Source organism: Triticum aestivum, chromosome 5A (assembly GCF_018294505.1).
Source record: "Triticum aestivum cultivar Chinese Spring chromosome 5A, IWGSC CS RefSeq v2.1, whole genome shotgun sequence".
Taxonomy (NCBI): Eukaryota; Viridiplantae; Streptophyta; class Magnoliopsida; order Poales; family Poaceae; genus Triticum; species Triticum aestivum.
The window spans coordinates 690,546,858-690,569,815 of record NC_057806.1 but is presented as its reverse complement, the minus strand read 5'-3'; the positions used below and the strand labels follow the sequence as shown (position 1 = coordinate 690,569,815).

Sequence of the window (22,958 nt, the reverse complement as noted above, 5' to 3'; positions counted from 1 at the left end):
TTCTAAATCATCTAACTTCCCGGACGGTCATCCATCCTCCCACTCCTCCAGCCTGAGCACGCTTAACTTTCAGGTTCTATTCTCTCTCGTTTCCAAGTCTGCACTCGTTGTTTTCCTGACAATAGTAAGATGTTAATCCTATTAACCCTCAGGATTTTAGCTTGAGCATGAAGTCACACATTTCACTGTTTGAGTTTGAAACTATTGTTCTAAAAAACAATAATTATTTAGTTACACTAATATTTCTTGAATAAGTAGTTTGACCATAGTTTGACCAGATTTGACCAAAATTCAAAAAAACTGAAATAATTATTTAATAACACTAATATTCTTGAATAATTATTTAGTAACACTAATACTTCTTGAATAAGTAGTTTGACCATAGTTTGACCAGATTTAATGAAAATTTAAAAAAAAACTGAAATTTGAGCATAACTTTTTTTCCTTTTGGAATTTGAGAATTCTACAAATTTGCAAACAGGCCGTAGGCAGTCTCCATCGGATGTAACTTTTTGAGTAGATGATTTTTCATATAAAAAACTTTTTAATCCGAGTTCGTATGCAAAAGTTATGCCCATTTTACAAATTCCAGAGAGATTTTGTAAATAAAGTCGAAATTCATATTTGTAAATTTTCCCAACAACTAGACCACATATCACATGGGAAACTTGTTTTATTTTATTTTTTTGATATTTCCATCATTTTCTTTTTTTTTCTAAAACTGAAAAGGCGGTCCGGGGGGGGGGGGCGAGAGTTTGAAAATTAAACCTTTAGTACCGGTTCGTGCCATGAACTGGTACTAATGCCTCAAAGGCCATTAGTCCCGGTTGGTGGCACCAACCGGTACTAAAGGTTAGACCTTTAGTCTCGGTTGGTGCCACCAACCAGGACTAATGGGCATTGCACCCTTTAGTCCCGGTTCGTGGCATGAACCGGGACTAAAGAGCCAAAGTGAACCGAGACTAATGCCTTAGCCGCACGAACCGGGACTAATGCACCCATTGGTCTCGGTTCTGGACTGAACCGGGATTAATGGGGTTACCCAGCCTGGACCAAAGCCCCCTTTTTCTACTAGTGTTGCGTGGTTAATTAGGCAGTAGCACGACTGGTGCTGCTGCATGTGCCAAGACCGACGACCAAAGTCTTGGCATGAAGTTTCGTCTCACATGCACTTCAACTCTTGTGTTACTACTTAGGGCTCTTTCCATTTGCAATCGAATCTACTCCCTCCGTTTCTGAATATTTGTCTTTCTAGAAATTTCAACAAGCCGCACTTAAAAACCGAGTACTCTACCATTGAGTTAACAACCTAGATAAAAGAAAAGGATCTTAGATACGATCGAAATCCAAAAATTAATGGAATTACACCGCGTGCTTCTGTCAAAACATTGAACTAGCACATTTCAACAAGTGACTACATACGAAGCAAAATGAGTGAATCTATACTCTAAAATATGTCTATATAATACATTCGCATGTGGTAGTCCATTTAAAATTTCTAAAAAAACAAATATTTAGAAACGGAGAGAGTAAAAGATGATGCATGCATGCATATAATCTCAATCATACAAAGAGCATCACTCTTGATTAGACAAGTCTACTGAGAGATACTCCCTCTGTCCATAATATATAAGCAAAAACGCTCTTATATTATGGGATGGAGGGAGTAACAAAGAAAGTAGAGGCTTGCAGCTGCATTTTTTGTGTGTGTTGGTGCAGGAACACTCGGAACAGAGAGAGATACAGGTGTTTGCACCATGTAAGCGACTTCAACCTTGCGTACCTGGATCCATGGCCAGCATCGATAAAAGCTTCTTTCCAAGACATGCACAAGGAATTTGATTTATTTATTTTTGCCCCAGGGACAATAGCAGCCAATTCACTCGGCGTGGACCTGATCTGAGAGGCGGCAGCATGAAGACTTGGGAGTTCGTATGCATGCTCGGTTGGCAGGTTGTTTCGGACAACTGGAGTGGTAAATATTTACAAATTCGGCTCCATCTGAAGCAATAACGCAGACGCGGTAGCTGTAAGGAAGTTGGGACAAGGAAGACGTGTGAACCTGTGAGCAAGCACCACTACAATTAAGCAATTTGGAAGAACGCAGACCTCAAACTCACCGCCTGCAAATCAGCTAATTTGCAAGTTCGTGTGTATACTAATTTCTGAGAAGCAACTGTATGCAATATTTTTTTTAGAAATGGAGGAGGACCCCCGGCCTCTGCATCTAGACGATGCATGCAGCTGTTGTGATTGTAGATCGGTTAGGCTAGATTAGATCGGTGGTCCTACCTTCACTTGTGGCTCGAGGAGGTTCCGGTGCCGGCCATGGTGACGGTGGCCGGTGATGGCAAAGAGTAGCGATGGCGGTGCTTCCCGTCAGCACTGCACTAACCCTAGATCGATAGGGGATTTAGGTGGGGTGTGCGGCGTCGTAACGAACCTCATGTAGCGAGCCGCCGGCCCCCACCTCTTTATATAGTGCAGGTGACAAGGGCCCGTCACCCATAGTGGGTTGAGCGCCCTCGATCAGGGCGCGGATCTAAGGGCCTGGTGGGCCGTTGGGCCCATGCAGTGGAGATCATCCTAACATTCTTCCCCTTGATCTCAATTTTTACTTTTGACCTTATACTTTTACTTTACTCGTTTCATAACAGATCAATACATAGAACATGTTTCATGGTTACAACTCAATTGCCGATAGAATCAGACAGCCACAACGTACCTCTCTGTTTTGAAACAAATTCTTTAACCTTGGACCCTTTATTGTCCGGGAATGTTAGACTATACCATAAAACCCATGTCGACTGTGTGTTCTTCGAACACACCGGGCGGTAAGCCTTTAATAAGCAGATCTGCAAACACTTCTCTGTTGCTTTTATGCTTCAAGCATTTCTACATAATTTTGGACTTTCTCCTTTACAACACATAACTCTGAGTCAATGTGTTTGGCATCAACACTTGACTCGTTGTCATAGTAGCGAAAAAATTAAAATGGTTATCGCTGTTGTCAACCATTATCAACTCCGGGTACAGGTCTCTTTAACCATTTTGCCTGTCCCTCAGCCTCATATCAAGCTATAAAATATCCTTGCATCACATTGATGATAGTTGTTTCATTCTTTGGAGCTTTTCCACACAAAAACCTCCAAGTATGAAAATTAGCGACAATTGTGGATTTCGCTATACATTTCACAAGTCCTGTCTTTGTACTCACAATCTTTTGAGAGCACTTATTTCTTTCAGCATGAGGCCGATATCTTTGAATCCATTCCAGTGATCTATATATGGACTGGACATTGCCAAAACAATCCGGATACGTGAACTGTGTCAGGGTAATGTATTGAGCTTCCAACAACTCAAGCATATGGTACCATATCCGTTTTCAATCTTTTCTCATCAACTCTTGGAACACCATAGTTTCCAGTTCCATTACCCTTGACTATAAGAACAAGCGTAGGTTTTCTCGCATGCATACTTTAGAGACCTATTTCTTAGCATGTCCATTCGACATCCCTAATACCCCCCTTTTATTCTTTTCTTCGTGAATCTCGTTACTTATAATGAGAGACACTCTACCGAGAACATTCTTTTGAACTTTGAGGACAAGAACTTCTTTTCTCCTCTCGTAGTAGGTTGACATCACCACTAGCAAGTAGGATGTCATCCACATGCATAGGATTAGGAAATGAATTTCCCATTCTATAACTTTGCACGAATAAAATTGTCCTCTCATTTTCTTTAACCCAAAATAACATATGATTCTTTTAACTTTAAATGCCACTGCCTAGAGACTTGCTCTAGTCCATAAAAGACTTCTTGAAGCAGCATCCCTTGTGTTCTTTACTTTCATCTGATGTAACTCAGATCATGCACAAAACTTTCAATTTAAGTCGTGCTTTACACCTTTACATATTTCCTTTGGAGTCACATTGACCTTGTAGACCCTTTACAGCCTACTATTTTGGCTCCATTGAAAATTACTTATGAGTCTCAAAACTCGATTGAGCGCTTTAAATGAGGTGTGATCAACCTCCATTTGAATTTCACTAACATAGACTTTATAGTAATCAGAAGTATCTGATTTTCTCATTCCTTAAGACCATCTGTGTCTTAGGTACTAGCACTTCTTTCATATGGGGCTGTTGTTGCTTTGTCATTGCCAAGAAGCAAATTAATTCTATAGTCTTTGGTATTTTCATACCATGCTCCCCCAGATTTACTCCATCTTCACTAAAATGGGGTATCTTTAAACTTTATTATTTGGGTTTATTCTGTTAAAACTTTCTTCTTTATGGCACTTTTAAGCACCGTCTTAGTATTCCTTAGTCTGCTGTTGAAACTATAAAAGATCCAGGGATCCAACTATTTCTATTCTTTAGGGGTATTATTATGACCGTCGTACTCCCCCAGACGATCACATTCTTCATTAATGGATCACTTTAGATGCATAATGTGCATCACATCATCTAAAGTATAGGGGAGTTTCATCATTCTTAATTTATCTAATATTTCTTTCTCCCCCTCGAAATGTTGCAAGAAATTTTCTACCACAATTTCAAAAACCATTCATAACTTTTGTGAATTGAGGAAACTTCAATTATCTATTTCATTCATCTGTTTACTTCATGTGAAATGAAGTTATCTGTTAACTGATATGGGAGTACTTTTTCATCATTCCATTTCAGAAACTCAACAGAGTTCTTTATTATTAGTACTTTTGCAAGTCACACTTGCATATTAATCTTATCTTTAGGTTCGTCTGTCACTTTTATTCTCTTTGGATTTATTGAGTGGTTAATGACCGTTACACATAAGGTGTACGGACGATACTAGGAAAGTATAATAGCAACTCCATACTTTTCTCCTAGAGTGGGACACATTGAAAGCACATGAGTCATCATATCTTTCTCCTGTCATACAGGATAAGTCCTTTGCCAAAATTTCTCCCGCCATACAGGATATATATATATACTATGTCAACTTTACCCCGTTATGCAGATATTGTCCCAGACTTTTCCCGCCATGCGGGTTTTATCATAATCATCTTTTTCCCGCTATGCGGGTACTTCCCTATAAGGGACATAAATGTCAAAATTGGCTCTTTTGGTTGCATATTCATTCATCAAATTCAGAAATAAATTCGAATGCTCTTTGACATACATGCTTCATCCGACGTTGGTCAAATTAAACACACATGTTGCTTGTTTCAGCTCAAATCGTGTTGACTGAAATCTTCTTCATAGAGAGTACATGAAAAACATTCGTCAACCAAGACTCTCAATGATCTATCTCTTTTCTTTCTTGGATTAATATCCAATAATTATTTTCTTTTGAAGCCATTCTTTGGAGAGAACATACTCCCTCACGTTATGACCTTTCTTGGTCATCTTTCGGGTCATAAGTACCCAACCATTCGCTTTCACGAATGAAAGCATGGAAAACTTTTTGTCTAAGAAAACTTAGTCAATAATCAACATTAATGAGCATAAAAAATAACCCTACGTTGGTCTGGTTAAAAAATATGCACATTAAACCATTTAAAACTTTCTTTTTATATTCTAAATCAGCGTTGTGGCAAAATTAGAATAAAACATCATCCTTTTATATTAATTCCATATCACCAATGGGCGAAAATGGAAATAATGCATATAACTCATAAACAATGTGATGATAGTATTTCTATTAAACAACTTTGCTAAGAAATAATCATCATCATCAACTTTATTGCAGCGGGAACAAGAAATATACATTTCTCTAGTTCAAGAGCATTTCTTGATCTTTATCTGTTCTCTGAAAATTGATCACTTTGATACAAAATTTATCAGAGATTTAAGCTTTGAACATAAGACTCATAGAATTATAGTACAGTTATCATCAACGTTGGTCAGAAAATAATAATACCATATTTTAACTTTAAAACAAATATCTTTCTTTTGTCAAAGCGGAAACTATCTGCATCTTATTTCACCCACAGGGGAAAACATTGCTAAGAACAGTTCTTCCAATTAAATTTTCCGATTGGTTCCAATTTAATTGGAGGATAAAACTTTTTCTTTGCAGCAGAAACTTTCAATATTCTATGCAGAAACAATTCTGTACGCTTTTACTCTCTAAGCAATTTTAACCGGTTGGTTTAAAAAGCATTAGAGAAGCAACAATTTAATCTTTTACTTTAGTTCTATTCACTTTTAAAGGAGCACTTTTATTTTTATTTGCATTGGAAAAACATGAATAGAAAATTCATGAACTTTTTATTCTTTACAGAAACTTTTCTTTGACAAAATCAAAATTCATGAACTTTATTATTTTCTTTGTAAAATTCATGAAAACATTTCTTTTTCTGAAAATTTTCTATTTTCATTTTCAGAAACTTTTTTTGTTTAATTTTCTATTTACTAAGACAAAATTTTCGTTGGAAAAAATTGGCATAGAAAAACTATTTGAAAAACTGCCCAAAAACTAGACTAAAACTATTAAAAACAAAAATAAAAAATGGCAGTTGGCCCGGCGTGTGGCTACGGCGTCGACCCAGCGGCCCGCGCGCGCGCCCGCGACGACTGGCCACGGCCCAGCAGCGGCTGGCCTGGTCCGGCTCCTGCGCCCGCGCTGCCGAGGCCGGCCTGTGCCACTTTCGGCCCAAAAGGCCCGTGGCACCGGCTAGGGTTAATCGCAGCCACCGGTTGCCATCCGACGGCCACACGTGCATATCGGGTGAACAAAAAATCGGGCAGCACCCGTTGGGGGAAACCTAGCCCATTTCCACATCGCTCGCGCCGCTCGCCTCTTGCGCTGGCGCACGCATCGCTCGACTCCTCTGTTCATTCGAACACGGCGACGGCGGGCCACCTGCGGCGCTCAGCCAGGCCGCCAGCGACGGGGTCGAAGACCACCGCGCCGCCTCGCGCTCGCTTCTCCTTCCTCCCGTTCCCCTTCTCTTTCCTGTTGCAGAGAGGGCGGGGCCGAACTGTCTGCGCGGCCAGGGCCCGAGGCCACCGGCGAGCTATGTCTGGCCGCCGCCGACGGCGACCTGAAGCCACCGCGCTGCGCGCGTGACCCTCTGTTTTATCCTTTCCCTTTCCCGTTCCCCTTCTTTCAACCCCCTGTCCGTCTCCACCTCTCATCAGAGTAAACGACGACGGCGAGATGCAGCGCCGTGGCCATCCCCCTCGCCGGCTGCACGTTCCCCTTGAGGTGAGTGCGCCGCCGTCGAGCGATTTGGCTGCAGTGTACTTTGCCCCTCGCGGGGTTGTTCTTCGTCCGAATGGCTCGGCTTGCCGATGCCCGTTCGGATCGAGAGGAACCGGTGCGGCCTTGCGGCGACGCATCTTTGCCGGCGAGCCCAAGGCCCTTCTCCGGTGGAAATTTTCTTTGCTCTGTTCTAGGGTTCCAGAGGAGGGGATAACTTTCTGTGATTTCTTTTCAACCGAAAAAATCTAACCCAATCTGGCTGATACCATTGTTGTCACTGTAGATCGGTTAGGCTAGATTAGATCGGTGGTCCTACCTTCACTTGTGGCTCGAGGAGGTCCCGGTGCTGGCCATGGTGACGGTGGCCGGTGATGGTAGAGAATAGCGATGGCGGTGCTTCAGCACTGCACTAACCCTAGATCGGTAGGGGATTTAGGTGGGGTGTGCGGCGTCGTAACGAACCTCGTGTAGCGAGCCGTTGGCCCCCACCTCTTTATATAGTGCAGGTGACAGGGGCCCGTCACCCATAGTGGGTTGAGAGCCCCCGATCAGGGCGCGGATCTAAGGGCCCGGTGAGCCGTTGGGCCCACACAGTGGAGATCATCCTAACAGCAGCCACTTTATTAATTATTCACACAAGACCTTACAAAGTCATACAACAGTAAGATTGAAGTCACCGTCTAGGCAAAAAGTGTCACTACTCCTATCCAAGTGATGATGAGATGCTGATAGTCTGGGCCTAGTACCGAACATACCTCGCAGCCAAACCTAACATCTAAGACCTGAGGTCCCAATCAGGACGCCTGCCAGGTATGGGTCACCTACCAGTCCGGCGCACTCCTTAACCAGGACGCCTGCTGGGTCTGAGGCCGCCGCAACCACCTGCCACCAATCCATCTTCAGAGTTGTACTGCTGCATCTATCTTGCCCGGTCTAGCTGCCGCCGACGCCACCACGATGCCATACCGCGTCACCCTCCTGCGCGCATCGGACGCAGAGTCACCACAACGCTATGCCGTCGAGACCTGCCGCCATCAATGAGTGAGATGCCGCACCGCTCCACTAAAGAATCCGTCCTCTGGTCCTGCATCCAGCCGCTGCTCAAAAAACGATGCCCCATGAGGGAAAACGACGCCAAAAGCACCATCATCGTCCGATCCGGAAACTCCGGGTCTAGGTTTTCACCCAGAGCAGCGCAAGCAAGTCGACAGAAGCTGCAGAGGCGATGTCTTCAACAAGATAACGACATGAAAATGCCGCCATCACCCGCCATGACCTGAGTCATATCACGGTTTTCATCGGCAGCCTCATCTCCCCACTATACGCCGGGACTGGATGCGAGAATCCACAACCATCTAGCCGACCACCTCCGGCGAAGAAGATGGCCACCACCTCCATGCCCAGGGGCGGAGCCCCCGACGTCCTCGTGTCGCGTGCCTAGTCCAGAGGATGCGCACGACGGCTCGAGGAACCACCATCCAGATCCGAATGGGATCCAGATCGGACACCCTAGCCGCCGACGTGATCTCTTCGTCATCGCCGCCAGCACAACAACCTTGGTTGCCACCGGCCTGCGCCACCACCCTTGAATCGGCCGGAGTGGGTCTCCGCCACCCAGATCCGATCGCCGGCCGAGGAAGATTGCCGCCACCGCCGCTGCGGCCCGCAGGCTTAGCATGTGATGCCCTCGGCGGCGGTGGCGGGAGGAGAGGGAGGCCCGGCGGGGAGGCCCGGTGCTGCGCGGCGCCGCCACACGGGGGAGGAGGTCAAACTGTATGCAACATGCATCTATTTCTGTTTCGTTGGATGGTTCTTGATTGCAAGGAATGCACTGGAACAGTTACAGAGCATTGCTTTCGCATCCTGCAGTTATGTTTTTGTGCACAAATCGGTGCCTTATTACAATCTGCGTAGAAAATACGAAAATAATCATTGAAGCACGCGAAGTATAGTTACTTTCACGAGCGAACAATTTATATATATGTTTTTTACACTCGTATGAAACTAACAAATGTTGTTCCCAATTCGCTGTTCAACCGGCATCCATGTGTAAAATTGCGAATTCCATGTTTCTTTTTTCCTTTTTGAGGAATCAATTGCGAATTCCGTGCTGACCGGTATCACCATTTTCACCCGGCGCACCACATATGTTCCATGCGTCGGAAATTATCTCGGTGCATCTTGAGATTTGGTGCCGCCCATGGCGCCCGCCCAACACCCAGCTAAAATCACCCTCCTCTAACAAACTACTCCCTCCATCTCATAATATAAGACGTTTTTGTATACTATGTTAGCTTGCAAAAACGTCTTATATTGTGGGACGAAGGAAGTAGTAAACTACAAAAAGAAAAATGAGATTCAGGTAGGACTCGTCACATGACTATATTATATGACAAGTTTTTATATTCAAACTAGAAACAAACATGTAAAACACGCACGAGAGTACGTACCATATATTAAAGGGGAGAAAAGGGTACAGAAACCTAATCATTTGGGTGGGAGGCTGGGAGCAGATTACACGGTAGTCCACCCGCTCCCGGGCCACTCACACCATTTAGAGAGCTACTCCGGATACACCCACCTAGACCATACATGTAAAATTCATGTACGGTGAAGAAAAAAAAACATGGCTGGTTCGAGCGACTACCATGAACCGTGCATGTAAAATTCATGTACGATGAACAAAAAAATGTTAGTAATGTATTTTATAATTTTGTATCACGTACATTTATAAAATGTTGGACGTGTATTTAAAAAATGTTACTCATGTATTTTATAATTTTGTGTCGTATACATTTACAAAATGTTCAACGTGTATATAAAAAATGTTCATTTTATTCTTAAAAATTGATTAACTGCATATTTAGATAAATGTATGTCGTTAACTAGAAATTGTTTAGCGTGCATTTTTAAAACTGTTCATAGTGTATTTTAGTAGTATGTGACCAAATTTTCAAAATTGATTGATTTTCTATAAATAAGCGAATACTTTTTATTGCAATACATGACCATCTTTTCACTTTATATATATAATACTAATTATTTTCGTGCGTTCATATGACCCACCGGCGGCCCACGTAGAAAGCTAACACACTACGCATCATGTTAATCTCCAAAACTTGTCATATCCAAACTCAAATCGGCCGAAAGTATTACACCAAATATCTAGATATCAGATCAACAGATCCAACAACCGAACTTTGCATGGTTGTACTGATTTATATGCCAAGTGGATGAAAATTTCACATTGAAGAACATGTCCATGATTTTTTGTCAAAATTCCAGATTTCATTGTATACTTGCATCACAATTCACAAATGATGACAAGAATGAGTGCGTGTCAGGCGAGTTCTTGTCGGGTATACTTACACCACAAGTGTATGTGCTTTCCTCGTCCATCATCTTGGCAGTGGCACGGCGACCTTCCAGTCGTACACCGTGACGTCGAGGCCGGCCGCGGAGTCCTGAAGCACGCGCCGGAGGTCGACGGCGTGGCCTGGGCTCCTGGCGAGCAGGAGGGCGAAGCCGCCACCGCCGGCACCGACGAGCTTGTAGCCGCAGCAGTAGGGGTCGGCGAGCGCGAACAGCTCGTCCACCAGCCTGTTGCTGCAGAAGGGGTCCAGCTCCTGGTGCAGCCCCCAGGCCTCCAGCATGATGCCGCCCAGCTCGTCCACCTCGCCGTTCATCAGGGCCTCCCTCCCGGCCCTGGCCAGCTCCGCCAGCCGCTTGATGCTGGAGATCAGCAGGCTGTCGCGCCGCAGGTACCGCGTCACCACCTTCTCCAGCACCCGGTGCGCCAGCCTCACCTGCCATTCATTTGTTCAACGAAATGCGCAGTCCATTCAGGATGTGCAACCTCAAGATATTTTGACAGTGTATACTCTGGCCATGCAAAAACAAAGAATGCAAACTTACTTGGCCGGTGAACACGACGAGGAGACGTTGCTCCAGTTCCTGGATCAACTGGGGAGATGCCAACAATGGAACAACCTGCAAGCGCAACGGCTGTCCTGGGAAGCTCTGGGTGCACTTGATCCCAGGATACAGGCCACCAATTTGGTCCTGCCACCCTCCACCGGTGCCCATTATCTGCTCTACTACCAGCACAGCCCTGGCGACATTATCATCGCCTCCATCGTCTTCCATGAGTTGGAACAGACACTTGACTACAGCAGCCGCTAATATGCTCGAAGTTCCGAGTCCGCTTCCCCGAGGAACATTTGCCCAGGTCCTGATCTTCAGGCCTGACGTCAACAGCATTTCATGGCCAAGGATGCCAGTGACGATGAGAGCAGACTTCACTAGACGGAATGGGTCGTCTTCTTTGAATGGACAAGAGATGGATGACAGATCATCAATGTAGACCTTTCTGTCGGTGTCATCTTCGATTAGAACTCCATGGTGGTCTTCTGTTGCCTCTGTTGTAGCCCCGACTGGAAGGCGTCCTTCCAGGCTTATTGCCATGTTCAGAACACAACCTGGACGCTCCAAGCTCCATGGAGGTGTATCACTCCAACCCCCAACAAAGTCCACACGGACCGGTAATTCTACTACAACCTTCTTAGGACGCAGGTTTCCATTGCTTGACGTCATTGCACTGCTTGATGGTTCTATAAGAAATGGTACATTTGTTGATTAAGGTAATAGCGGTGTTTATAGTAAGAAAATAGAACTAAACTCATTGCCAATGAAGATTCCGTTTTGCTTCCATAAAGAATACGGGATGTGGTATATTTAATTTTAGAAATACAGTGTTCTACTCCCTCTGTACAGAAATACTTGTCCTTGGGGAAAACCAGTACAAGTTCCCCCGGCGACAAGTATTGTGGTACAGAGGGAGTTAGTAAGATAATTTTGCATGGAATGGAACAGACGCAAGTTCATCTAAAATAGTACAAGGTTTTAGTGATTTTCAGTGTCTACAGTACGTACCTTTAGACCCATATTTTATAGCTGATGCAGTTTCACTTGCAACAGAAGCCCATACTTTCTCTTCAACCAAAGAAGCAGTAGAAAGATCTCCAGAAGCTCTAAGTAGATCCATTTTGACCTGATATCCTCTGCTCTGAGGAAGAACACCAGAGTACTGATCCCCGTGACTTGGAAAAAATGTAAGTAATTCTTTGCAGACTTCTACACTGGAACTATCATTTCCTAACATGTCCTCACACAGCTGAAACAGGTTACGCCCGAGTAAGCCATATGTCATGCAACTTTTGGCTACGGCAGCTGCAAGATCTGCTTGATGCTTGGCTGAATCCATGCAAAGCTGATGGTAGTCGATTGAGCGATGCAGCTCTTCCAGGCTGACTCTGCGTGAATTTCTCCAAATGCAACTAACTTTTCCATCTGGGTCATGTCCTGATCCCATGAGCCACATGCCTACATTCAGCATTTCAGGGGGAGACACGATGGGAAAAAGCCTAGCATTCCATAAGCACTTGTCAAGGTTGGATGTGTCCCAAATATCCGTATCCTGGATTTTAAGATCTTCCAAAACATTTTTCCATGGCTTTCCACAGAAAGTCCCGTCCCTATTCATAGCAACTTTTGGATTGTCATGAAGACCGCAGTAGACCATGACTCTTCCCATGGAGTTTACCAGTGGCACTTCCCACAGGCAATGCCGATCAGGTAGCGTGAAACAGGTGCTACTCCTGATAATTTGAGGACTATCCCCATGTAACTCATGTATATTCACCCCAACAACAATGGACTGTGACCCAATCCTTACTCTGCCTGAAAGTGATGAATCATAAACCAATGAATCCTCTCCAATTGATACCCCGGCAGAAATTTTGCTACACAAAATGACTGTTGTCGCAGCAATATCACAAGCAGTGGTCTCTGGTACCGAACACATGTGCCTTCGACCTACAAGTCCTGAATATGAACCCGCCAAATGATCAAGAACCTCAGCAGATGTACCAAAATGCAAAAATGAGAAGTCATCTGAAAAGGAAAACAGTCCCAACTTAGCATTCTATTTGCACAACTGCTCCAAGAAAACAGATGAACTATTCATAAATTCACGAAAGTTTAAGCATATAAGCTAGAGATAGAAAATCAATATAATACAATACCACAAACATAATAAGCAATCATAACTAGATAACTATATATAACCAGGAACATACATGAACAAAAGCTGAACATCTTATGTCTTCCTAAAGCAGCAATTAGTTCCTTGCCAAATGGACGGTTCCTCAACCATTCATGTTTGGTTGGTACCCATGCAGCCACAAGATCTTCATATAAACTCAACTGCAGTAGATTGACAAGTATGAGCGGACAGAATGAAAGCTAAAATGGAACATCATTAATTATGTCTCTGAGGTTAGCAATCTAAATTAAACATGGTAAGATAAGAACAGCTGGATTTTGAACATTTGCTTTCTTTCCCCTTGCTTTTGCAAGAAATCTGCTTTCAATATGAGACACATAGTGAACTTATCCATCTGGTAGCGTTTCTCTTTGACAGAAAAGTGATCATTCAGAGAGAATGCATATTCAAATCCTATAACAGAATGTGTTCGGCTGCCGGCATATCAGGGTTAAGAGCAAAACAGACAAGGTCAACACAAATTGCAATGTCGTATTCTTCAGGGATAACAAAATGTAGACAAATTCATCAAGTATTTTTGCATAATAATCGCACTGACATAATTTCCTGAACCTAGTTTGCATAAACATAAATTGGCTGTTGTCCGGCATGCAAAAGTGATTATGTGGGGGCACAGAAAGTGATTTAGAAAGATGTCAGAAAGGAAATCTATGTTTGTTAAATGTTATAGCTCACATATCAATGCCGGAAACGGTAGCTTGCCTCTTTTCTGCTGGTTATGATCTCCTCAATCATGGTAGCGTTTTTACAAATTCATCAAGTATTTTTGCATAATAACTTCCTGAAACTAGTTTGCATAAACATAAATGGCTGTCGTGCAGCATGCAAAAGTGATCATGTGGGGCACAGAGAAGTGATTTAGAAAGATGTCAAAAAGAAAATCTACATCTACATTTGTTATATGTTATAGCTCACATATCAATGCCGGAAACGATAGCTTGCCTCTTTTCTGCTAGTGATGATCTCCTCAATCATGGTCTGGCTAGATGAGTATGCAAGGGCAACAAGCTCCTGCCATGCTTGACCCCTCACAGCTATTATCCCCGTGTCAAGTAGTGCTCTACCATCATCTAGAATGGCCTGGCCCTCCACAAGCTCCCTCACTGTCGGCTTCTGCAGGAGATTATCAACCAAACAGAGAGAGTAATTCTGCCCCTCGGTTCCATCCTTGGACGCCACCACCACTCCATGATTAGAGGCCACATCGAGCGTGGTCGGCGCGGTGACGATGCACGCAGCGTCATCGGGGAGCAGTAGGTTCGCGGCATCGAAGCAGGGGAGAACATCCCCGGTCATTATGAAGATCCCACCTGATCAGGCTATATCAATCAAATGGAACCTATTTATTACTCAGAAATTGCTAGTTTTGCCTGCAAAGTCACAGGACAACCTTGGTTCTTGAATGCTTGCCTTGCGCTGGCTGAGACGGCGAGGATGTGGTCGAAGAGCAGCGGGACAGGCCCGTCGGGGTTGTCCCCGGCCAGGTAAGGCACCGGCAGGAAGGCCTTCCCCATGGGGTTGGCCCAAGGAACCCTCTTGCTGTCGCCGCCGGCGTGGAGCAGCAGCACGTGCTTGGTGGCCATGAAGCGCACCACGGATGCCAGCGGCATGGAGGAGCCGTTCGCCTCGGGGAGGAGACGGAATTCGGCGATCTCTTCCTTGGTGGCCTGCAAGAGAAATTCAGTTCAGATGTCAAAATTCTTCAGGTCAAGGGAGAAGAAATCTACTGACTTGACTGCTAGTACAGTTCTGTGGCGCGAGCAGGCGAGGGAAGGGCGAAGGGAGGTAGGGCCTGACTGACCTGGGAGAGGAGGTGGCGGGCGAGGGAGGCGACGGCGTGGAGCGTGGCGGCGCCGGAGCCGATGCGGGCGCCGTCGGGGTCCGGGACGGCGAGGGCGGCGGTGGAGGGCGGGAAGAGGCCGAGGCGGCGCGCGCGCGCGAGCTGGCGGCCGTAGAGCGCGGCCTGCTCGGGGCTGGCGGCCGTGAGCACGACGGCGTCCCACGGCGGCACCCGCGCCGGGTCGCGCGCCGACAGCCGCAGCCGGCACCAGGCCTTGCGCAGCACCGCCGCCGCCTCGTCCGCCGTGTGCGCCCTCCGCCGGCGCCGACGGGCCGGCTCCATCTGCGGATCGCTCGCTGGCTCGCTGGATTGGTCAGCCTCCGCGTCGCCCTCTCCGGAATTATGTGAGCCGACCGTGGACCTGGACCTGGAGTGACAGGCAGGGTGTGTGTGCCGCCGGTTCATGGGATTTTTTTCTGGTCTCTCTGGTTCTCAACCTCTGTTTTCCTTAGCACAAGGTGGGAGGACGACATCAACTCAAACCTCTCGAAAAAAAAACTTATATTTTTTCATGTGATGTAACCAAACAAACTCAAAACCTATAGGCTTTGAAGTTTGAATGAGCATGACATTTTATCCCCATTGTTCTCCTAATCTTGCGTTTTTAAAATCATGTGAATCAGAGAGGCCCTAAAGTATCTCGGCAACAAAAAAGAGAGGCCCTAAAGTGTAACGCCATCATTGTTTTTTTTTGGTATCGTTTTGGGAAAACAACGTGTGATTAGGAGACTATGACCGAAGGAGGTCTAGTAAGGTGAGCACAACAAATATTTAATTAGAGGGTTTGCACGACTTGCCTTACAGTGAAGGTCATCACACACCGACAAGATTGGCACGTTGGTGTTTTTTTAGTAGGCTCGCTCACCTCAATGGACCGTGAGGCCTTGTACAATGCAAGGTGCTTACGGGAGGTGCTCAGGCCTTGTACAATGCTAAGTGCTTAGGGAGGTGCTTAAAAAAATAAACCGGGTTTTCTCTGAAGCACCAGTGTCTATTTCTACACGAGAGACACCTAATTAAGCGTCTACCCTGTACAAATAAGCACCGGTGCTTAAGGAAAGCCTGGTTTATTTCTCCAAGCACCTCTCCTAAGTACCTTGCATTGTACAATGCCTTAGAGAAATAAACCAGCCTTTCCTTAATCACCGGTGCCTATTTGTACAGGGTAGACGCTTAGTTAGGCGTCTCTCCTGTAGAAATAGATACCGGTGCTTCAGAAAAATTCGGTTTATTTTTCTAAGCACCTAACATTGTACAAGGCCTAACATAGTCATGCATTAGGAGGGCATTGAGGGTGGTTCGATCACATGCCCAAGTTGTTTGAGACTCCTTGGTACCCTCTCCAAATTTTTCTTCCTCGATTTTGGCCCGTCGTACGGGACTCCTCGGACTCGAACTTATAGCTCCCCGAACGAGTCATGGAGCACTAGTCCCCTTCCCTCGAGTTTATTTCAGTGAGAGTGAACGAGTTACATGCTTGCGAGACCTTGTATAAGCCAGGGACCCTTAACAGAGAACCAATGTTACACTTGAGATGGTAGGTGGAAAGAACAAAAGAGATAATTCACTGGGCCATGGGTACTAGAAGGGGTAATGAGTCCATGGCCCATATGAAAAAAAATGCCCTAGAGGCAATAATAAAGTTGTTATTTATATTTCCTTATATCATGATAAATGTTTATTATTCATGCTAGAATTGTATTAACCGGAAACTTAGTACATGTGTGAATACATAGACAAAACAGAGTGTCCCTAGTATGCCTCTACTTGACTAGCTCGTTAATCAAAGATGGTTAAGTTTCCTAGCTATAGACATGTGTTTTCATTTAATGAATGGGATCAGAATGATGTGATGGACAAGACCCATCCGTTAGCTTAGCATTATGATCATTTAGTTTATTGCTATTGCTTTCTTCATGACTTATACATGTTCCTCTGACTATGAGATTATGCAACTCCCGAATACCGGAGGAACACCTTGTGTGCTATCAAATGTCACAACGTAACTGGGTGATTATAAAGATGCTCTACAGGTGTCTCCGAAGGTGTTTGTTGGGTTGGCATAGATCAAGATTAGGATTTGTCACTCCGTGTATCGGAGAGGTATCTCTGGGCCCTCTCGGTAATGCACATCACTATAAGCCTTGCCAATGTGACTAATGAGTTAGTTGCGGGATGATGCATTACGGAATGAGTAAAGAGACTTGCCGGTAACGAGATTGAACTAGGTATGAGGATACCGACGATCGAATCTCGGGCAAGTAACATACCGATGACAAAGGGAATAACGTATGTTGTTATGCGGTTTGACCGATAAAGATCTTCATAGAATATGTAGGAGCCAATATGAGAATCCAGGTTCCGCTATTGGTTATTGACCGGAGATGTGTCTCGGTTATGTCTACATAGTTCTCGAACCCATAGGGTCCGCACGCTTAACGTTCGATGACGTTTGTATTATGAGTTATGTGATTTGATGACCGAAGTTTGTTCGGAGCCCCGGATGAGATCACGGACATGACGAGGAGTCTCGAAATGGTCGAGAGGTAAAGATTCATATATTGGAAGGCTATATTCAGACATCGGAATGGTTCCGGAGAAGTTCAGATATTTTTCGGAGTTCCGGGAGGTTACCGGAACCTCCCGGGGAGTTGATGGGCCTTAGCGGGAAGGAGAGGCAGCAGCCAGGAGGTGGCGCCCCCCCCAAGCCCAGTCCGAATTGGACAAGGGGTTGGGGGCGCGGCCCCCCCTCTCCCTTCCTTCCCCCTTCTCCTTTAGGTGGAAACCTACTAGGACTTGGAGTCCTAGTAGGATTCCCCTTCTCCCGGCGCGCCTAGCTTGTCCGGCTGGCCTCCCCCTCCCTCCTTTATATACGGGGGTAGGGGGCACCCTAGAACACACAAGCTTCTCTTAACCGTGTGCGGTGCCCCCCTCCACAGTTACACACCTCGATCATGCCGTAGTGCTTAGGCGAAGCCCTGTATTGGTATCATCATCATCACCATCCCCACGCCGTCGTGCTGACGAAACTCACCCTCATCCTCAACTGGATTAAGAGCACGAGGGACGTCATCGAGCTGAACGTGTGCTGAACGCGGAGGTGCCATACGTTCGGTACTTGGATCAGTTGGATCACAAAGATGTTTGACTACATCAACCACGTTACTAAAACGCTTCTGCTTTCGGTCTACAAGGGTACATGAACACACTCTCCCCGCTCGTAGCTATGCATCTCCTAGATAGATCTTGCGTGATCGTAGGTAAATTTTTTGAAATACTACGTTCCCCAACAGTGGCATTAGAGCCAGGTCTATGCGTAGATGTTATATGCACGAGTAGAAGACAATGAGTTGTGGGCGATAACAGTCATACTGCTTACCAGCAATGTCTTACTTTGATTCGGCGGTATTGTTGGATGAAGCGGCCCGAACCGACATTTGATGACCACGTTCATGAGACTGGTTCTATCAACGTGCTTCGCACACATGTAGCTAGCGGGTGTCTGTTTCTCTAGCTTTAGTTGAATCAAGTTTGACTACGCCCGGTCCTTGTTGAAGGTTAAAACAGCACACTTGACAAAAAATCGTTGTGGTTTTGATGCGTAGGGAAGAACGGTTCTTGCTGGAAGCCCGTATTAGTCACGTAAAACTTGCAACAACAAAGTAGAGGATGTCTAACTTGTTTTTGCAGGGCATGTTGTGATGTGATATGGTCAAGACGTGATGAGATATAAATTGTTGTATGAGATGATCATGTTTTGTAACAGTTACCGGCAACTGGCAGGAGCCTTATGGTTGTCGTTTTATTGTATGAAATGCAATCACCATGTAATTGCTTTACTTTATCACTAAGCGGTAGTGATAGTCGTAGAAGCAATAGTTGGCGAGACGACAACGATGCTACAATGGAGATCAAGGTGTCAAGCCGGTGACGATGGAGACCATGACGGTGATTTGGAGATGGAGATCAAAGGCACAAGGTGATGATGGCCATATCATGTCACATATTTTGATTGCATGTGATGTTTATCTTTTATGCATCTTATTTTGCTTAGTTCGGCGGTAGCATTATAAGATGATCTCTCACTAAATTTCAAGGTATAAGTGTTCTCCCTGAGTATGCACCATCGCTACAGTTCGTCGTGCCGAGACACCACGTGATGATCGGGTGTGATAAGCTCTACGTCACATACAACGGGTGCAAGCCAGTTTTGCACACGCAGAATACTCGGGTTAAACTTGACGAGCCTAGCATATGCAGATATGGCCTCGGAACACTGAGACCGAAAGGTCGAGCGTGAATCATATAGTAGATATGATCAACATAGTGATGTTCACCATTGAAAACTACTCCATCTCACGTGATGACCGGACATGGTTTAGTTGATTTGGATCACGTGATCATTTAGATGACTAGAGGGACGTCTATCTAAGTGGGAGTTCTTAAGTAATATGATTAATTGAACCTTAATTTATCATGAACTTAGTCCTGATAGTATTTGCATATCTATGTTGTAGATCAATAGCTCGCGTATAGCTCCCCTGTTTATTTTTGATACTTTCCTAGAGAAAACTAAGTTGAAAGATGATAGTAGCAATGATGCGGACTAGGTCCGTGATTTGAGGATTATCTTCATTGCTGCACAAAAGAATTATGTCCTTGATGCACCGCTAGGTGATAGACCTATTGCAGGAGTATATGCAAACGTTATGAACGTTTGGAAAGCTCGATATGATGACTACTTGATAGTTTAGTGCACCATGCTTTACGGCATAAAACCGGGACTTCAAAAACCGTTTTGAACGTCATGGAGCATATAAGATGTTTCAAGAGTTGAAATTAGTATTTAAGAATCATGCCCGTGTCGAGAGGTATGAGACCTCTGACAGTACTTTGCCTACAAGATTGAGGATAATAGCTCATCCAGTGAGCATGTGCTCAGATTGTCTGGGTACTACAATCGCCTGAATCAAGTGGGAGTTAATCTTCCAGATAATATAATGATTGCTAGTGTTCTCTAGTCACTATCACCAAGCTACTAGAACTTCGTGATGAACTATAATATGAAACGGATGACGAAAACGATTCCCGAGCTCTTCGTGATGCTGAAATCGGCAAAGGTAGAAATCAAGAAAAGCATCAAGTGTTGATGGTTGACAAGACCACTAGTTTCAAGTAAAAGGGCAAAGGAAAAGAAAGGGAACTTCAAGAAGAATGGCAAGCAAGTTGTCACTCCCATGAAGAAACCCAAAGCTAGACCCAGGCCTGAAACTGAGTGCTTCTACTACAATGGAAATGGTCGCTGGAAGTGGAATTACCCTAGATACTTGGTGGATAAGAAGGATGACAAAGTGAACAAAGCTATATTTGATATACATGTTATTGATGTGTACTTTACTAGTGTTTATAGCAACCCCTCGGTATTTGATACTGGTTCAGTTGCTAAGAGTAGTAACACGAAAATAGGAGTTGTAAGATAAACAAAGACTAGTTAAGGACGAGGTGACGATGTGTATTGGAAATGATTCCAAGGTTGATAAGATCACCATCGCACACTCCTTTTACCTTCGGGATTAGTGTTGAACCTAAAATAAATGTTATTTGGTGTTTGCGTTGAGCATGAATATGATTGGATCATGTTTATTGCAATACGATTATTCATTTAAAGTCAAAGAATAATTGTTGTTCTGTTTACATGAATAAAACCTTCTATGGTCATACGCTTAATATAAATGGTTTATTGAATCTCGATCGTAGTGATACACATATTCATAATATTGAAGCCAATAGATGCAAGGTTAATAATGATAGTGCAACTTATTTGTGGTACTGCCGTTTAGGTCATATTAGTGTAAAGCGCATGAAGAAACTCCATGCTGATGGGCTTTTGGAATCACTTGATTATGAATCACTTGATGCTTGCGAACCATGCCTCATGGGCAAGATGACTAAAAACTCCGTTCTCCGGAACAATGGAGCGAGCAACTAACTTTTTGGAAATAATACATACTGATGTATGCGGTCCGATGGGTGTTGAGGCTCACGGCGGGTATCGTTATTTTCTGACCTTCACATATGATTTGAGCAAATATGTGTATATCTACTTGATGAAACATAAGTCTGAAACATTTGAAAAGTCCAAAAAATTTCAGAGTGAAGTGGAAAATCATCGTAACAAGAAAATAAAGTTTCTACGATCTGATCGTGGTGATGAATATTTGAGTTATGAGTTTGGTCTTCATTTAAAACAATGTGGAATAGTTTCACAACTCACGTCACCTGGAACACCACAGCGTAATGGTGTGTCCGAACGTCGTAACCGTACTTTATTGGATATGGTGCGATCTATGATGTCTCTTACCGATTTACCACTATTATTTTGAGATTATGCATTAGAGACAGCTGCATTCACGTTAAATAGGGCACCATCTAAATCCATTGAGACGACACCATATGAACTGTGGTTTAGTAAGAAACCTAAGCTGTCGTTTCTTAAAGTTTGGGGCTGCGATGCTTATGTGAAAAAGCTTCAACCTGATAAGCTCGAACCCAAATCAGAGAAATGTGTATTCATAGGATACCCAAAGGAGACTGTTGGGTACACCTTCTATCACAGATCCGAAGGCAAGATATTCGTTGCTAAGAATGTATCCTTTCTAGAGAAGGAGTTTCTCTCGAAAGAAGTAAGTGGGAGGAAAGTAGAACTTGATGAGGTAATTGTACCTTCTCCCAATCGAAAAGTAGTTCATCACAGAAATCAGTTCCAGTGATGCCTACACCAATTAGTGAGGAAGTTAATGATGATGATCATGAAACTTCGGATCAAGTTGCTACCGAACCTCGTAGGTCAACCAGAGTACATTCCGCACCAGAGTAGTACGAGAATCCTATTCTGGAAGTCATGTTACTAGACCATGATGAACCTATGAACTATGAGGAAGCGATGATGAGCCCAAATTCCGCGAAATGGCTCGAAGCCATGGAATCTAAGATAGGATCCATATATAAGAACAAAGTGTGGACTTTGGTGGACTTGCTTGATGATCAGCAAACCATTGAGAATAAATGGATCTTCAAGAGGAAGATGGACGCTGATGGTAGTGTTACTATCTACAAAGCTCGACTTGTCGCAAAAGGTTTTTGACAAGTTTGAGGTGTTGACTACGATGAGATTTTCTCACTCGTAGCGATGCTTAAGTTTGTCTGAATCATGTTAGCAATTGCCGCATTTTATGAAATCTGGCAAATGGATAACAAAATGTAATCAGAAGGTTTTGTCAATCCTAAAGGTGCTAACAAAATGTGCAAGCTCCAACGATCCATCTATGGACTGGTGCAAGCATCTCGGAGTTGGAATATACGTTTTGATGAATTGATCAAAGCATATAGTTTTATACAGACTTACGATGAAGCCTGTATTTACAAGAAAGTGAGTGGGAGCACTACATCCTTTTTGAGAAATATATGTGAATGACATATTGTTGATCAGAAATGATGTAGAATTTTTTGGAATGCATAAAGGAGTATTTGAAAGGAGTTTTTTTTAAATGATCTCAGTGAAGCTGCTTACATATTGGGCATCAAGATCTATAGAGATAGATCAAGACGCTTGATAAGATTTTTCAATGAGTACATACCTTGACAAGATTTTGAAGTAGTTCAAAATGAAACAATCGAGAAGGAGTTCTTGCCTGTATTGCAAGGTGTAAAGTTGAGTAAGACTCAAAACCCGACCACGGCAGAAAATAGAAAAAGAGAATGAAAGTCATTCCCTATGCCTCAGTCATAGGTTCTATAAAGTAT

The 22,958-nt window shown here is 44.1% G+C and overlaps 1 protein-coding gene across 2 annotated transcripts; it reads right to left on the bottom strand.

The window, feature by feature from the left end:
• Positions 1–10,363: 10,363 nt before the first annotated feature.
• On the bottom strand, positions 10,364–15,558 carry LOC123106030 (bifunctional fucokinase/fucose pyrophosphorylase). 2 transcript variants are annotated; one of them, XM_044528226.1, is made up of 7 exons: positions 15,117–15,558; positions 14,706–14,982; positions 14,258–14,625; positions 13,329–13,455; positions 12,124–13,143; positions 11,107–11,801; positions 10,364–10,997 (listed from the first exon to the last, which is right to left on the bottom strand). In XM_044528226.1, exons 1-7 carry the CDS (start codon positions 15,435–15,437, stop codon positions 10,590–10,592), a joined length of 3,216 nt encoding a protein of 1,071 aa, XP_044384161.1. In that variant the 5' UTR covers positions 15,438–15,558; the 3' UTR covers positions 10,364–10,589. The 2 variants fall into 2 exon arrangements, with proteins under 2 accessions (XP_044384161.1, XP_044384162.1); XM_044528227.1 differs by lacking the exon at positions 15,117–15,558 and having other exon boundaries at positions 14,258–14,634; positions 14,726–14,969.
• Between the last annotated feature and the right edge of the window lie 7,400 nt (positions 15,559–22,958).

Excerpts from the sequence above, each read along its gene's own strand:
- LOC123106030 (XM_044528226.1), bottom strand. The coding sequence starts at position 15,437 with ATGGAGCCGGCCCGTCGGCGCCGGCGGAGGGCGCACACGGCGGACGAG. Across the intron at positions 14,983-15,116 it reads CCCGCCACCTCCTCTCCCAG|GCCACCAAGGAAGAGATCGC; the intron begins GTCAGTCAGGCC and ends TTTCTCTTGCAG. Across the intron at positions 13,456-14,257 it reads TCATCACTAGCAGAAAAGAG|TTGAGTTTATATGAAGATCT; the intron begins GCAAGCTATCGT and ends AATCTACTGCAG.